This window comes from Orcinus orca, chromosome 6 (genome assembly GCF_937001465.1).
Source record: "Orcinus orca chromosome 6, mOrcOrc1.1, whole genome shotgun sequence".
NCBI lineage: Eukaryota > Metazoa > Chordata > Mammalia > Artiodactyla > Delphinidae > Orcinus > Orcinus orca.
Genome location: NC_064564.1, coordinates 116,041,837 through 116,059,432, shown reverse-complemented (window position 1 = coordinate 116,059,432; position 17,596 = coordinate 116,041,837). Strand labels below are relative to the sequence as shown.

Below are 17,596 nucleotides of genomic sequence, written 5' to 3'. Positions count from 1 at the left end.
AGGTGGGAGGGCGGGGACACGGCCCCTTGGCCTCCAAATTCTCTTCCCAGGAGCCCCACAGTCACTCCGGCTCCAAGATCCTAGTTAGGATCATGGCACCCCACACACACACACCGCATGCTCTGAGGTGCCCTGATGCTGCCCCCCAGCTCTGCAGCTCCTCAGCCCCCCACCACCTGCCTCAGCTTTTCCCCGTTTACAGATTAGCCTAGGATTCAGATCTAATTGTCTGTGGCGTTCCTTCATTTCCAAAGTGTGAAGGTACCGAGTTATGGCAGTTGGCACTTAGGCTGTGTTTGTTCCTTACCGGCTGTGTGCTTATAAGCAAGTTGCTGGCTGTCTCTGGGCTCAGCAGACAGCGTGTGTGGCGTGACCCAGCTACCAGGCCCTGGCCCACTGTAAGGCCTTCCCTGTGCCTCACTTCCCCATCTCGACAGATGAGTCACCTGAGACCCAGAGAGGTTAACTAACTTGCCCAGGTTCACCCAGCAAACCCAGGGCAGCACAGGCGCTGAGCACGTCCCTGTGCCCAGAAATCCTGAGAACCTTCCACTCCCACCTCTTCTCCTCGCCGCCCCCAGAGCTGTCAGAGGCAAGAGCAGAATGAAGAGCTGGCCAGAGAAGGAAGCGGGTAAATGATGCTGGTTAAGGAATTCATGGCCTGGGAGATGTGTTCCCAGGGCAGCTCACTTCAAAAGTTCTGTCGCTAAGGGCTCTTCGCAGGGAAACTACGCAAAAACTGAGGTTCTAGGCCACGCCCATGGAGGGGAGAAGGTGGGCCTCATCTGCTTCTCCATCAGGCCTGCCTGGCCTGACCTACCTTCCCAAGTGGCATGCTCTCCCACCGTGCACAGACACTTACACTCACACACACGCAGCTACAGCCTTGGGAGGCCCCGGCCCCCAGCCTGAGAAACCCCACCCGGGGCAGCTTAATCGCAGTGGCAGGGGTTGCTCCCGGCCCCTCTACCCAGGAAAGGCCTCGTCCTGGAGGAACGGCAGCAAGGCACCAGAGCTTCGCCGTGCGAGGTGACCGCCAGCTGCCACATTTGAATTAGAGCTAATTTAGCGAAATACATGTGAGCAGAGTTTACGTTTCTCTCGCGTAACTGAAGTTCACTGTCCATTGGCTCCGCTGCACTTGTCACACCTCAGGTGGTCAGTAGCCACACGTTATAACCGAGGCTGAGCCTGAGAGCTGCCGCCCGCCCCGGCCGGCCGTGCGGACACAGCACATCAGAAGGTGCTACTGGACAGACTGTCTCCTAGAGACGTGGGTCTTCCTCTTCCTGGGTCTGCTTCGCTCTTGTCTCTCATTGGGTATTCCTCTGGTTGCTCCTCCGGTACGTGGTCCAGCATGACCGTCATCAGCACTTCATCACGCCCTCTCCTCTAACGCATCATCCCAGTCCCTCCTAGGTCAGAATCCCAGGAGAGAAAGGGGGATGGCTCAGCCCCACCTGCAGATGAGCGCGGCTCCCCGGTGCAGGCAGCGGCGCCCAGGGTGTCAGGGCTGTGCCTGGGAACCCAGCGCTGTGGGCAGGGTATCCTCAGAAGGGATAGGGCTCCAGCGGCCAGAGCACTGAGAGTGTGAGAGAGTGAGCGAGAAGGGACACCATATGTAAATGCCACTGGGGAGGGGGAGGGGGGGACGTGCCTCCCTGCTGAAGGTCCCCTATTCCCAGCAACTCTAGGAGAGAGGTCCTCTTGGTCACGTTCTACAGGTAAGAAAACTGAAGCCTGGGGAGGGAGAGCTAAGTAATTTATCCAGCATCACACAGCCAGTAATTGACAAACCCTCAAGGTCACGTTCCCTAAGATGACCGTCCTGAGAACATGGCTGCCTCTCCGAGACCAACAGGCTGGCACCCGTACGGGCTGCCCATGGGCTTCCCTCTCCCCACACTCAGATCTTCTTACTGTTTTATCTCCCATGAGGAGAGAAGGGTCCCCACCACTCTGTAAAAGTAACCTCACCCAGACCACAGTTGAAGGTCACCAGGCCTAAGTGACTGTGGTCCTGCAGGAGCCCTGGCCTGGAGACAAGCCTCCTTACCAGGGTGTGCAGGGCACAGGGTGCGAGGACGAACTGGCAGCCGCGTTTCTGCTGCTACCAGAATCGGAGCTCTGGGCGGTGTGTATTCACGACCCCCAACCTCAGTAGCTCGACACAATGAAGGTTTCTTTCTTGTTTGTGGTACATTCCAATGCAGCTTAGTGCAGGAGGGGAGACTGTGCCCCATGCAGTCATCCAGGGACCCAGGCTCCTTCCAACTCGTGGCTCCACCATCCCCCAGAGCAGGAGCCAGCAAGCTTTTTCTGTAAAGGGCTACATAGCAAGTATTTTAGGCTTTGCAGGGCATACAGTGGCAACTGCTCAATTCTGCCATTGTGGTATGAAAGCAGACATGGACAACACAGAAAGGAATGAGCATGACCATGTTCCAATAAAACTTTATTTACAAAAACAGAGGGAGGGCCATAGCTTTCCCACCACTGCCCTAGAGCCTTGGAGTCCCTCATTGGGCCCTCTGTATCTGACGAGGAGACCAAGAAAGAGAAAGCTATGGGGGATCATACAGGAGGCTTTGGGGGCCAGGCCTGGAAGTGGCATACATTACTTCCCCCCACAGAAATAAGTGGTTATTTCTGCATGCCACTGAGATTTGGGGGTTGTTTGTTATGCAGCATTATTGTAGCAATAAACGATACACTTTTTTTTTTTTTGGCTGCTTTGGGTCTTCATTGTTGGGTCTTCGTTGCTGCACACGGGCTTTCTCTAGTTGTGGCGAGCGGGGGCTTCTCTTCGTTGCAGTGCGCGGGCTTCTCATTGCGGTGGCTTCTCTTATTTCAGAGCTCGGGCTCTAGGTGCGTGGGCTTCAGTAGTTGTGGCTCGCAGACTCAGTAGTTGTGGCTCGCGGACTTCAGCACGCGGGCTCTAGAGCGCAGGCTCAGTAGTTGTGGCGGACAGCCTTAGTTGCTCCACGGCATGTGGGATCTTCCCAGACCAGGGCTTGAACCTGTATTCCCTGCATTGGCAGACGGATTCTTAACCACTGCGCACCAGGGAAGTCCCAACGATACACTCTTGTTCTCTCCATTTTGAGATGGAACAAAGGAGGTTATTTGCTCAAGGTCTGACAGCTGGTAAATGGCAAAGCCACTCCAGGAGAGCCAAAGCTTTTGTCTAAAGATTCGACATCTGCTTGATCCCCTCAACTATAATGGTGTCTAGCACACAGTAGGCGCTAATATTTGTGGAGTGATAAAATCCTGCTTTTGAGTGGTCGTGACCGAGAGGCCCTTCTCACTCTCAAGGACAGCATGGGGGCATTGACTTCCCTACAGCGGGGAGAGGGGGAAGCCACTGAGCCAGCAATCGCAACTCCCCCCATCGACAGGAGCCTGAAATGAAGGCTGACACGAGGGACCCATTCCATTCCCGCTCACTCATGCACTTTGTTCTTAGCAGACCCGGGGGAAACGGGCAGAATCAAAGGATGAGGAGAGAAAGGCTTTTTTAAAAGCCCTGGGCTTCTGACATGATGACAGCCCCTTTGGGAAAGATACGGAGAAGAGGGTGCTAGGGGCAGGGGAGGCTCAGAGCAGGAAGGAACTGCCCAAGGGCCATGTGGGAGGATAATGGAGGGAGAGAAGCTTGACCGGGCCCCTTCACAAGCATCTTACTGGCCCCTGTTCACCCCAACTCTGCAGCTCCAAGAGCTCCCCAGAGAGCCCCTGCTCCTCTCAGCATCAGCTCTGAGAGCAGCGGAAGAGCTTTCCTCATTGGCTGGATATTTCACACACACACACACACACACACACACACACACACACACACACACACACGGAAGTGATTTTCACTTATCTGATTTTCCCCATCATGCACCCATGCTCCAATAACCTTATGATTTCATCGTGTTCCTGCACCTGTTCCTTGGCAGGATGGGTGTACCTCTAATTGAAAAGAAATGCAGAAGTGCACAGGCATGCGTGTGCCCCACTCACCCCACAGACCCCACACACACACAGAAACCCATCCTGACGGACCAGCTTGGCTCCCTGGCTGGTTTGATGTTATCCAACAGCCTGACAATGCAAAGCAGCCACCAGATAAGGCGTATCTCTGGTTCCCTGTCTCCTGAAGACTCCAGAGCCCCAGTCCCAAATGACCCTCTTATCTCTCCAGGAGTCCATGCGATTTTCAGAATACTCCGAGGTCTTTCTGAAAGCAGAGAAGCTGGTGCCACCTGTTGGCTGGGCCTCCAGGAGAAAGATGGGGCTGGGCCACCGACTCCTTTACTGATTCTCTAAAATCTTCTGTCACAGGTTGACAGTGTCAGCGTGTGTTGTATTTATGACCATCTGACTCAGTACTCGTCATACTGCATAATGCATGGCATGCAATGGGGACTCCATAAATGTTTGTAGAAATTAATGCAGCTCTTTTTTTTTAGGTTTTTGGGGTTTTTTTTTTAATTTATTTAATGTATTTATTTTTGGCTGCGTTGGGTCTTCGTTGCTGCGCACGGGCTTTCTCTAGTTGCAGCGAGCGAGGGCTATTCTTTGTTGCGGTGCTCGGGCTTCTCATTGCGGTGGCTTCCGTTGTTGTGGAGCACGGGCTCTAGGCGTGCGGACTCAGTAGTTGTGGCACGTGGGCTCAGTAGCTGTGGTTCGTGGGCTCTAGAGCCCAGGTTCAGTAGTTGTGGTGCACGGGCTTAGTTGCTCCACGACATGTGGGATCTTCCCGGACCAGGGATCGAACCCATGTCCCCTGCATTGGCAGGCGGACTCCCAACCACTGCGCCACCCGGGAAGCCCTAGTGCAACTCTCAGAGGCAGGGGAAGATTGCAGTGCTCTGCTCCATCCCGGTAAAAAACCGTACTGTCTCTGATTCTTCTAGCATTGATTCTCTGGGGGGTAGAGTTTCACCGTAAGTAAAGAGCAGAGCTGAGCTGGTTTCAGTGTGTGTTTCAGTTATGGGTCATCGCTATGAATCTGATGGACTGGCGGTTAAGAGCTGGACTCTGAGGTCGGACAGACCTTCTCTTGAACCCCGGCTCTGGTGCATCTATGGCTTTGGGCAAGTTACTCAATCCCTCTGAGCCTCCCATTATAATGACGATAATAACCGGACCTGCTTCAAAGAGTTATTCTGAGGTTTCAGTGAGATAAAGCATGAGAAGTGTCAGCACGGCCATTGCACGGTGTTAGCGCTCATTCGTGGCGGTCGATGGTCTGCTGATGGTGGTGATGACGAGGATGTTCTCGCACGGTCCAGGCTCGGCTCTTCTGGACGAGAACCAGGTCCTCTGAGAGCCCACGGCTGGGTGGTGAGAAAGAGAAAGCTCACGGGGAACAGCTAGAGAAGCATTGCTTGCTAAACTTGGCTCTAAGTTCAGTAGGAGGTCAGAAGAGCGGCCTGGGCTGAAAGGAGCAGAGTGAGTGCAATGGCCTGCAAAGAGCTGGTGGGCAAGGGGAAGGGGTGTGAGCACAGACCCTAGGTCTGGAGACACGGGGTGGGTTTGCTTTCCACCATGAAGGTGTCGTCAGAGCACAGTGGGTGGGGGAGAAGTGCCCAAGTTTCCCACGGTGAGGAGTTATTGCTTAGGGGTTGCAGTAATGTAAAAAAAGTCCCACCCTCCAGTAGTCCGGCATTGGTTGTGTCTGACCAGCAGCCTTTGTCTGGTGTCACCTCTCACTCTGTATCCTCCCTTCGCCACCCCGCCACTTCTTGTCTCCCCTGGCTCGGAATTCCTGAAAGAAGGCGGAGAGGCTTCAACTGAGCCCAGGCAGAGGCGAGGCTGCTGGGCCCCTGGTCCAAGATGGTGTTTCAGCACCACGGAGAGTACCCAGGGGGGGGGCAAGCCCCGCCTAGACGGTGGGCTCGAAATGCCAGCGATTTCCATGACCCCATAAAAGCCCCGTCTCCTCTCCTCTGACTGCTGGTCACCGCTCTCCTACTGTGCCCACTCTCAGACCTCCGCTCCTGGCGTGTGTGTGTGTGTGTGTGTGTGTGTGTGTGTGTGTGTATATCTCATACTCACAAAGCCTAGTTCTCAGTGTCCCAAGAGGTCAACAAAAACATCTGCCCATCCATTCCGCAAGCGTGTGCCGAGTGTACTACGTGTGTCAGGCAATGTACTGATGCGAGGCCCCGGCTAACCTGCCAATGGGAGTGGGCCACAGACGACCTCTCTGGTATCAGCTAATGCGCGTTTTCCCCAAAGTCTCTGGAAGCTCCGGGGTGCCTTTGCCAGAAAAGCAACTCTGAAGAAGTGAGTGCTGGGAAAGCTAGCAGAACAGCCACACCCTACCAGTGCCCCTGTGAGTTGCTAGTTAATGCTGAAACAGCTGCTGTTGACTGTGCCCTGGTTCTGCAGTGACCACCGAGGCAGGTAGTGATGCATACGGGTGCAGGGAAGCTGCAGGCCCTCCCTGTGAGGCGGCGCCATGATTACTTGTGTTCAACAGGCAGGCGCAGAGCGATGAGGCCAAGCTCCCTAAGCCGCCCAGCTGACCAGTAGCAGAACAGGACCGGACCTGGTTTCTGACTCCTTTCTCCTCTTCCTACCCTCCCTCTCTATAGGAGCAACTTAGATGGTCCTATTAGGTTGAAATGCCGTTTTCCTGAGTCAACAAATGGCTGAATGTCAGAACTATCATATGACTCATCTTAATATCTTCTCCTTTGAGAACATCCCCCCCGCCGCCAGCTACCTGCTTCCCTCCACAGATTCCAGGCCACTGGGTCTGGCCGGTACTGACCTTCCAGTCACTCCCCACTCTCCCAGTGGGCAGGCTGGGGAGAGCTTCCCTCCAGGGGGGACTGTCTGCTCAGAGATGGCCTCTCTGAACCAGCGAAAGCGTGTGACCCTTGCAGCAGCTAATGAACACAAGTCACAGAGGAAGGCAGCTTTGTGAAATAATCCTTGATCTGGGAGGCTGCCTGGTGCAAGCACGCGGCTTCATCAGAACGTTTCTGGAGGGGAATTGATCATGAAACTCACTGGAGTCTCCAGTGGTGGAGAGGGGTGAGGAAGGTGGCAGAGTTTGGGGTGGGGGGCTCTTCCGTCTGAGCAATCAACACTAGAAAGGATTCTGTGAATATCAATTGTCCCAACGCAGTCTGGAGGCTGGTCGAGGACACCAGAAAGCAGGAAAAGCCAGTCGAGTGAGAAATAGCCCATCGTCCTCTGCAGCTGGAGAACAGAAGGGTTACTGGCATTCATTTATTCATTCATCCAACTTCTAGTCAGTTAAACAGTATTTATGGAGGTCCTTCACACGCTGGAGCCTTGCTGGGTGCTGGGACGGTTACACGGGTGACCGGACAGGCATGGCCGGGCCTTCAAGACTGAATGGAAAAGCCATTTAGAATCTAGCTCGGAGATTTTGAACCTATTTCCAATGGCCTGAGTTGCCCCACATCTCCCCTGACCGCCGTTGTGTTTCATCAGCATCGTGTTGAGTCCTTACCCTGTGCCAGGCACAGTGTGGTGCTCTCGGTACATCCTGTCAATGCATTTGGGGAGGAGACACAATTATTCTGGTGTTACAGTTGGGAGAGCAAGGCTCCGAGAGCCTAAAGAACGCACCCAAGTTCCCCGAGTTAGCAGGTGGCGATCTGGGTCTCAAACCCAGGCCAGTCTAAGTCCAGAGCCCACTCTCTTAGCCACGCTGACCTGCTGCCTCATGAAGGGAACAAAGCTTTTTAATGCTGTGACCAGACTCTCCATTTCCCTCGGCCTCTGCATCCCCACATCCTCACCTCTTCCAGCTCACAGCCCTGAGGTGAGCTTCTCTTGACCCTCCTTAACCCTTTGTGTCCTCTCACTTACCGTTCACCTGGACGATAATTAAGCAAAATGAAAAGATTTAAAGGAAAACTGAAGTTCTTTGAAGACACGGAGAGGAAACTCCTGATGTCTAAGCGTGCGGGAGTGACTCTGGCCTGTGGTACCCTCTCCTTGGCACCCCCAGCTGAGAGCCCCTCGGGGCCCCCCACCTGTGCCCTCCCATCCTGTCCTGAGGACTTGCGGACAGCCAGCCAATCTTCAGGAACCCTTCTAGCTCTTACTATCTGTGGGACCTCCTGGACACTCCTCACCCTGGGATCGGAAGGTGCAGCACAAGGCAGGGGTGGCCCTGGGTGTGCCCTTTCTCACCTCCTTTCCAAGAACCTGCCGGCCTCAACGTTCATTCTGCAAACAGTCACAGTGTGTCTGCCCTGGCTGGACACTGCAGAGGCAGCAGGAGTAGCCCAGTCCAGTCTTTGTTCTCATAGACCTGAAAGTCCAACAGGAAAGACAGGCATCTAACAGATAATGACACCAATAACAGATTATTTCCAATTGTGATGAATTTTCTACAGCCAGGGGATGAGTTGAATAGCGTCCTCCCAAAAACCATGTCCACCTGGAACCTCAGAACGTGACCTTATTTGGAGTAAGGGCCTTTGCAGATGTAACAGAGTAGGGATCTTGGATTGAGGTCACCCTGGATTAGGGTAGGCCCTAAAGCCAATGACAGTGCCCTTCTAAGAGACTGAAAAGAAGACCCAGACACACAGAGGAAAGGGTGATGTGAAGATGGGGGCAGAGACTGGAGTGATTCGGCCAAAAGCCAAGGAATGCCAGTGATTACCAGAAGCCACCAGAAGTGGGAGAGAGGCGTGGAACAGATAAAGTCAGAGCCTCCAGAGGGAACCAACGCTGTAGGGAGTCAGGGGCAGTCCCTCGAGGAGGTGACGTTGGAGCAGAGACCTGAGGTTGTATGGGAGCTAACAGCAGAGAGCGCGCCAGGCAGAAGGAATGGCAGGTGCAAAGGCCCGGAGCCCGGAGGGAGGAGCTGAAGGAAGGACCCAGGAGGCCGGTGCCCTGGGGAGGGAGGAGGCCAGGCCAGACGTGTCCGGAGAGGGGACAGAGACAGCCCCGGAGGAGCGCGGGCTTCCTGCCGAGAGAAGCAGGATGGTGCCTGAAGCTGGGAGTCTGACACATCTCGGCCCCGTGGGATCCGAGCCTTACTGGTCTCTGCCCTTCGCACACAGGAGGTGCTGGATGAATATTAGTTGACGGGTTTCATCGTGTGTTTGAGTGTGTCTTCAGTGTGCAGGCCACGCCCCCTCCCAGGACAGCAACTCACACCTGCCCCCGAACCCTGGCTTCATCCTGTGGGCTGCAGCTTCATTCCACCCTTTCAAACACGTTTCCTGGAAGCCCCCTCCGGGTCCCTGCATCCCTGCATCCATCCTGGGTCCTCTGTCCGTGTTAGACAAGTTCTGAGTTCCTGTCACCCCCTCCAAATTCCTGGCGCCCAAGCTCATCATGTTAACAGGGGACTTTCTCTCCTTTGGTCGTCCTCAGACTGAATTAAAATAGCGTCACCACGGAGCCGAGTCAAATGTGCCCAAGGAATTCCAAGTCTCCGGTGACTTCATTAGCTCCAGTGCCTTGAGAAACTGAGCCACGGTGCTTTCTTGTCCCGGCCCCTCCCTCCTGTAGAGGGGGGCCTCATTAGCTGGGAAAGATGAACCACTTAATAGTTCCATTAACTTGGTGCTTCCAACACGTTTCATCTCTGCCTTTCTTCCCGCTCTGCCCTGTCACCTGTGGTTCTCTGCCTCTCTGCTCATTAGCCAGAGGTACCTCCGAATGACAACTCCCCCCTCACTCTCCCTGTCTCTCTCCCCCTTCCCCTCCTGATTCCCCATCCATTTCAAACCTGAACACTTGGACATGTTGAACCAGCACCTTCTCCTGTAGTGAATCTAAAATGCCCACTGGCTGGGGGGTTCAGAGTTTGGGATGTGGGGAGTGGGGTCTGGGTCAGAAAGGCCTCCGCTACCGTTTTGTTTCTGCCGCTTCCAGGCTGTGTGACCCTGAGCAAGTTGCTTCACCTCTCGGGGCCTCAGTTTTGTCATCTGTAAAGTGGGGGGTAGCAACAACCCCGTGTAGTTGTAAGAATGAGATGAGGCGGCTTGTTTAGGACCGCCGCTCAGTGCCCAGCCCACAGTTAGCACCTCACAAAGATCTGTTGTGGCCGCTGCCCTCACAAGGGTGGACGTGGACGTGGGAGTAGAAGCGTGGACGTGGATGTGAAGGAGGGTAACGTTCTGACCGGCGCTTGAGCTGAGCCTAAGAGGACCCGGACGTTCCATTAGGTGAGAAGCATCTGTGTCCCGGGTCCAGATCAGCCCGGAGGGTCGGCGAGTCTGAGTGCGGCAGCCTGAGCACCCCTCCTCAGTGGCGCATTTACTGAGCTCCTGATTCACGCAGGGACCAGCCCTGCCAAGCTGCACAAGCCCAAGGGGCACCGTTCCCACACAGCCCGAGGTGATGGGCACCCCCTGGGGTTGTGCGACACGGCAGCCCTGCATGGGCTGTGCGGGCAGGGCACTGGGACCCCGGTGATGGGCAGAGCAGCTCCTATGCTCACGAGAGCCAAGGCTATGCGGGAAGGAGACGGGAGACCCGTGACATGGAGCCCCAGCCATGACTCGGAGCTTCCCCACCATCTCCCAGGTGTCGGGCCCCCAGCGTCCCCGCAGAGGTGGCTGCTCTTCCTGCGTTTCAGTTGCGTGGTCCCAGTGGGTCAGGAGGGTAGCAAGCAAGCTTGCCAACCCCTCACTTAGCCCACGGCTCTCCGAAGCCAATTAAAGCGCATGCTAATCACCTACACAGGGAGGAGCAGACCTGGGGTCAGATGAAGCAAAAATACCCACATGCTTCATTGTGGGGAGGGGCGTTGTCACCCTAAATCCGGCTCTCACACCCGTACCTTCTGGGCAGGTTTCCTTTGCAGGAACTCAGGCAGCTGAGCCTCGCACAGGGTCTCTATGGTGCTGCAGGATGCAAACACCCACCCACCCATCCAGCCACCCACCCACCCACCCAGCCACCCACCCACTCACCGACCCACTCAGCCACCCAGCCACCCACCTACCCATCCACCCATCCACCCACCCAGCCATGCACCCAGCCACCCAGCCACCCAGCCACCCATCCATCCACCCACCCAGCCACCCAGCCACCCACACAACCACCCACCCAGCCAGCCACCCATCCACCCAGCCACCCATCCACCGAGCCATCCACCCACCCACCCATCCACTCATCCATCCACCCAGCCACCCAGCCACCCATCCATCAACCCACCCACCCACCCACCCATCCACCCATCCACCCATCCACCCATCCACCCATCCATCCACCCATCCATCCACCTACCCATCCACCCACCCAGCCACCCAGCCACCCACCCATCCACCCATCCATCCACCCTCCCATCCATCCACCCACTCACCCACCCATCCATCCATCCACCCTCCCATCCATCCACCCACCCACCCACCTATCCACCCACCCACCCACCCATCCATCCATCCAGCCACCCAGCCACCCAGCCAGCCACCCAGCCAGCCACCCACCCACCCATCCACCCATCCATCCACCCTCCCATCCATCCACCCTCCCATCCATCCACCCTCCCAGCCACCCACCCACCCACCCACCCATCCATCCATCCATCCACCCAGCCACCCACCCATCCACCCATCCACCCACCCATCCACCCACCCATCCACCCACCCATCCACCATCCACACATCCATCCATCCACCCTCCCATCCATCCACCCTCCCATCCATCCACCCACCCAGCCACCCACCCATCCACCCATCCATCCACCCACTCACCCACCTAGCCACCCACCCATCCACCCAGCCACCCATCCATCCACCCAGCCACCCACCCACCCAGCCACCCAGCCACCCATCCATCCACCCAACCACCCACCCATCCACCCATCCAACCACCCACCCATCCACCCACCCATCCACCCATCCACCCATCCACCCATCCACCCATCCACCCATCCACCCTCCCATCCATCCACCCAACCACCCACCCATCCACCCATCCAACCACCCACCCATCCACCCATCCACCCATCCATTCACCCTCCCATCCATCCACCCTCCCAGCCACCCACCCACCCATCCACCCATCCATCCACCCACTCACCCACCTAGCCACCCACCCATCCACCCAGCCACCCATCCATCCACCCAGCCACCCACCCACCCAGCCACCCAGCCACCCATCCATCCACCCAACCACCCACCCATCCACCCATCCAACCACCCACCCATCCACCCACCCATCCACCCATCCACCCTCCCATCCATCCACCCAACCACCCACCCATCCACCCATCCAACCACCCACCCATCCACCCATCCATCCACCCACTCACCCACCTAGCCACCCACCCATCCACCCAGCCACCCATCCATCCACCCACCCAGCCACCCAGCCACCCACCCACCCACCCAGCCACCCATCCATCCACCCAACCAACCACCCATCCACCCATCCAACCACCCACCCATCCACCCACCCACCCATCCACCCATCCACCCATCCACCCTCCCATCCATCCACCCAACCACCCACCCATCCAACCACCCACCCATCCACCCACCCATCCACCCATCCACCCACCCACGCACCCACCCATCCATCCATCCATCCACCCATCCATCCACCCACCCACCCACCCACCCAGCCATCCATCCACCCAGCCACCCACCCAGCCATTCATTCAGCAGATACTGATGGGGGCTCCTCTGTGCCAGATGCTGGGGACCCAGCCCTGCCACAAGGGCCTCGCTCCTAGGAGCAGGCAAGCCTCAGTAAGGACATTAGAGAGAATGTTGAGAGATGATTCACTCCAGGGAGAGGAATAAAGCAGGGCCACTGGGTCAGGAGTTGCGGGGTGGGTGCTATCAAAGAGGTGAGTGGGGCAGGTGTCTGAGAATCGAGGTTCTAGCAAAGTCTTGAAGGAGGCGAGGGAGCTGGCTGGTGGGATCTGGGTTGAAGGCATCAGGCAGCGGCGGCAGTGGCTCTCCTGGCTTCACGTATTCGTGCCCTAGGACCGCTGCGACAAAGTACCACATACTGGGTAGCTTAACACGACAGAAAATTATCCTCAGTCCCGGAAGCCGGAAGTCCAAAATCAAGGTGTTGGCAGGGTTGGTTCCTCCTGCAGTCTCTGAGGGAGGATCTGGTCTAGGCCTCTCTCCTGGCTTCTGGGGGCTCCGGACATCCCGTGTCTTATGGACGCGTCACTCCACTCTCTAACGCCATCTTCCTGTGGCCTCCCCCACATGGCTCTGTGTCTCTCCTCTTGTTATAAGGATGCCAGTCTTTGGATTTAGGGCCCACCCTCATCCAGCAGGACCTCTTCTGAGCTAACTACATCTGCAAAGACCTCATTTCCAGAAGAGGTCATATCCACGGGTGCCTGGGGGTCAGGACTCAACGCATACCTTCTGGGGGACGCAGTTCAGCCCACAGCACTTTGGTTGTCTTGAGTATGGCTTCAGCCCAGGACTGGCTTTGGACGCACTGAGCATCCTGACCCCGTCCTGAGGAAAGGGTGAGGATGTGAGGATGGTAACAAGTTCCCATACCTGGCACCCTCCCCCCAGGCCAGGCCAGGTGCTAAGCTGCCCACACAGTCTCACCCAGAGTTCACAACAGCCCGTGAGGCAGGGCAGGGGGACCCACTGTACACAGCAGCCCGTTCCTGCACCTGCAGAGCTCGGGGGAGGGGGGTCCCTGCCTTTTCTCCCCTCCACCCCGTGCCCTGTGGTCCCCCTCAGCTAGGGACGGCCTTGGTCTCAGGGGGTCCCAGGGGCCACAGTGCCCAGCGTGGAACCCGCCTCCTCGGGCATCTGTCACGGTTCCCAGTTCGGGTCCCAGGGCGGGTCTCGGTGAGGTGGAAGGAAGCAGCCATTGCTGTCACCTGGGCCTGGTGGCCCTGGGGACAGAGCTGTGAGGGAGGGCTGGGGAGAGCCCTGGCTGACTGTGTGCATTATGGCACTGAATCCTCTCAGTGGCCACGAGTCAGGGATTGGGGTTACCCCGGTCTGCAGAAGAGGGAGCCGAGGCCCAGAGCGGCAGCACCGCACCCCCAGCGTTTCTGCTACCGGCCTGCGGCCACACCCCCTCTGTCATGGTCACAGCCCCCACTTGCACATCAGCCCAGCGCCTGGCACGTAGGACTCAGGTGGTAAACGGAAGCTACGGTTATTACCATCATCACCTCTGGTTCTCCTTTTCGTTGGTATCCGGTGTTTTACCTCCCCGGCGGCAGGAGGGCGGATCTGACTGGTCCCCCACCGACTCCCAGTGCCCAGGCCAGGACCGGACGCCTGGTGGGCCCTCGGACACATCTGTCACTGCCCAAATGGTTTCATCTGGGCCTCCTACCTTGTAAGCTCCTAGAGGGCAGGACCCTGGTTCTAGCCTCACCGGTCTCCCCAGGGAGCCCAGGACAGTGCGGGGCATTCGGGGAGCCCCAGAGGGTACCACACAGAGCAGGAGGTGCCTCGGTGGGAGCTGCAGAGCTGGTGGCGGCGCCTCCCCTGCACGTGGGGCAGCGTCCCTGCCTGCCCGGCTCGCCTGGTGGGGACCAAGTGAAGCAGCAACCTGCCAAACGAGCCCAAACCACTGGGCTGCATCGGGGTCCTGCACGTGGGTAACCACCACAGGTCACAGTCCATGGCCTGGCTGCGCACGAGGCCCTCCTGCGTGCTGATGCTGCCCGCCGACCCCCACCCGCCTCTACTCCCTGCCTCCCCGGTGGCCTCTGGCGCAGGTGCCACACCCGTCCAGTGTTTCTCGCCTCTGCGCCTGCCACGCCCCCCTCCAGCCCCTCTCTGTCTCCTGGGAAACTCCAAGTCGTGCTCTGCGACCCACTCAGCACCCAGCGGAGTGGCTAAAAGCCAGGAGGCTGACAACACCAAGTGCTGACGAGGCTGCAGAGCAGCTGAAAGTGGCGTGTGTTCCCACAGGAGCACAAGATGCCTCCTCATGGGAGGACTGACCACCGTTTCCCGTAACGTCCAGCATCCACCTGCCCTGGAACCGGTAGTTAGACTCCTGCGAACTCACCCAAGAGACTGGAAGACACGTGTTCACAAAAGACATGCTTGATAGTGTCCACAACAGCCTGATTCATGACGGCCAGAAATGTCCACCACCAGGTGAAAGGCTAGACATCCTTATTACAGGACGCTGCTCAGCTATGAAAAGGAAGGAACTGTTGGCTCACAAACGTCATGGACAGCTCTGGAGACAAGCCCAGCGAGTGTGTGGGGGGTACGTTTAAAGAAACCCTAGATCAGGCAAAAGTGGTTTATGGTGACAAAAATCAGAACAGTGGAGGAGGGGCGTTGACTAGAGGCGGTGATGGGGACGGTTCGTATCTTGCTCTGGCCGCCAGTCACATAGGCGTATAAACTTGCCCAAGTGCATGTATGTATCTGTATGTACTATGTGTGTGTTTGCGTGTGTGTGTGAAGGTGTGGAAAGACCCCCCTCCTCAGGCCTTACCCTCCCAGGGCTGCTTCCCCTATGTCCCCCCTCCCCCACCGCCAGCCGAGGCAAGAACCCCTCCCTCGTGCTCCCCCGTCGGCATCTCCGTCTCGTCTTTGCTCCACTGTAATCATGGGTCTGGCTGCGCCCCAGCCTTCAGGGCACCGCTGGTGGACACTGGTGGTGTTGCATCCTTTTCATCCGTGTGCCACCCTGAGCCCAGCATCGCTCCTGCTGCCTCTGGGGGCTCAGTAGGCGTTTACTGAACAGACAAATGAGGAAATGATTGCTGTGTCTTTATATTTATGGTTCCGCTACAGTCTAGATACATGTTTATGTCCATAACCTCCATTTCCTGTTTATATCGATCTCTGTTAAATCCATATAGAGCCATAAACTCAATTTCCAGTGCCTCTGTGTCACTAACTCTCTCTGTGAACCTAACTAGGCTCCTGGGACGGTATAGGCACCAGTCAACCCACAGGTCCTCAGGGTCCCCGTGGGCTGACAGATCAGCAGCCCCTGCCGGCCCCTCCCCCCAGGCTGGCCTGCTTCCAAAGACCCTGTGCCACCTCCCCCTTCTCGCCTTTCTTGTCCCCTGCCAGTGTGGGTGTCTGCCCCCTGCTCTAACGTATCGCATAGAGCTCAGGGGTTCTGAGGTCAGGCTCTGAGCTGAAGAGTGCTCGGTTTGATTTCTGGCTCTGCTGTGTGACCTTGAGCAAGTCACTTATTCTCCAGGCCTCAGTTTACTCATCTGCGAAATAGGACAGTATCAGCACCAGCCTCGTAGGGATGTCAGGGGGACCAGGTGAGGTTTTGCTCGTAAAGCTCTGAGCTGGGTGCATGAGGGGAACTGGCCTGCCAGGCACACCCTGTGTGCCCCCCAGGGGTTGTGTGAGGTGAGGGGGGTCTCCAGATGCAGAGTGATGCCAGCCTTGCCCCACCCCTGCACCCGGGCAGCCTCCGGTGGCCTTCTCAGCACAAAGAGCGTTTTCAGCTCAGACCAAATAGCCCTAAGCTAATTTTAAAATAAGGCTCGCATGGTGGCTACAATTAATAATACTGTTATATACTTGAAGGCTGCTACGAGAGTAGTTCTTAAATGTTCTCACCACAAAAAAAAAGATGGCAGTTATGAGAGGTGATGGAGGTGTTAGCTAACGCTATGGTGATAATCATTCTGCAATGTGTAAGTGTATCAAATCAACACATTGTATATCTTAAACCTATACAATGTTATATGTCAATTATATCTCAATAAAGCTGAGGAAAAACATTTTAGTACAAAAAATTAGAAGGACAAAGGTTTTTAATAAGTCTCTCATTTAAATTGAAAGAAAATTAACAAAGGGATTTATATTTTTAAAAAAATGGGGGGACCTCCCTGGTGGTGCAGTGGTTAAGAATCCCCCTGCCAATGCAGGGGACACGGGTTCGAGCCCTGGTCCGGGAAGATCCCACATGCGGCGGAGCAGCTAAGCCCGCGAGCCGCAACTACTGAAGCCCGTGCGCCTAGAACCCGTGCTCAGCAACAAAGACAAGCCACCGCAATGAGAAGCCCGCGCGCCGCAAGGAAGAGTAGCCCCCGCTCGCCGCAACCAGAGAAAGCCCGCGCGCAGCAACGAAGACCCAGATTGGAGACCACAGACCGCCCACCCCCACCCAACTACAAGAGAAAAAGCAGAAATGAAAACTTGGAAAACATAGTAGCCAAATGCTGGTGTGAAACTCGGTTCTGGGCAGAAGGGGGGACCTGTCCTGAACGTGGCAAAGCTCATTTCTCTTTCCTGGTGGAGGCAGCGACCAAAGGCCATTTACCTGAGGAAGGACAGAGAGGCGGGGCCATGTAATCAGCCCACAAAGCTGGGACCTGGGTTGTTGCCCGGGCTCCACCCCTTCCTCAAAGCTGTGTGACCTCTAGTAAGTCACTGAACCTCTCTGAAGTGTTTGTCTGTTTCGGTCCCAGGTCCCTCCGCAGGGCTGGGCATAAGTGGGATGCTTGATACAGACTCGGTAGAGAATGAAGGACAGTCTGAGCTGGGGTGGGGGGGGAACTGAGGCACGGAGGAGTTGCTTAGGGTGACTGCAGAGGAGCACGGAGATGCAGTGCCAGATGTCACCCCAGACGCTGAAGGCAAAGTCCCTGTTGGCGTGTGTCTTCCCTCTCCTGTGTACTCACAGCCCTGATAATCACACAAGAAATATATGTCCA

The 17,596-nt window shown here is 56.6% G+C and overlaps 1 protein-coding gene across 1 annotated transcript; it reads left to right on the top strand.

Moving 5' to 3' along the window:
• Positions 1-11,454: 11,454 nt before the first annotated feature.
• LOC125964821 (uncharacterized) lies at positions 11,455-17,016 on the top strand (the record flags this gene model as incomplete). Its single annotated transcript, XM_049711431.1, has 3 exons — positions 11,455-11,858; positions 11,902-12,044; positions 12,157-17,016. Coding segments are annotated over 3 exons (1,140 nt in total), but the record flags the coding sequence as incomplete, so codon positions are not given.
• Between the last annotated feature and the right edge of the window lie 580 nt (positions 17,017-17,596).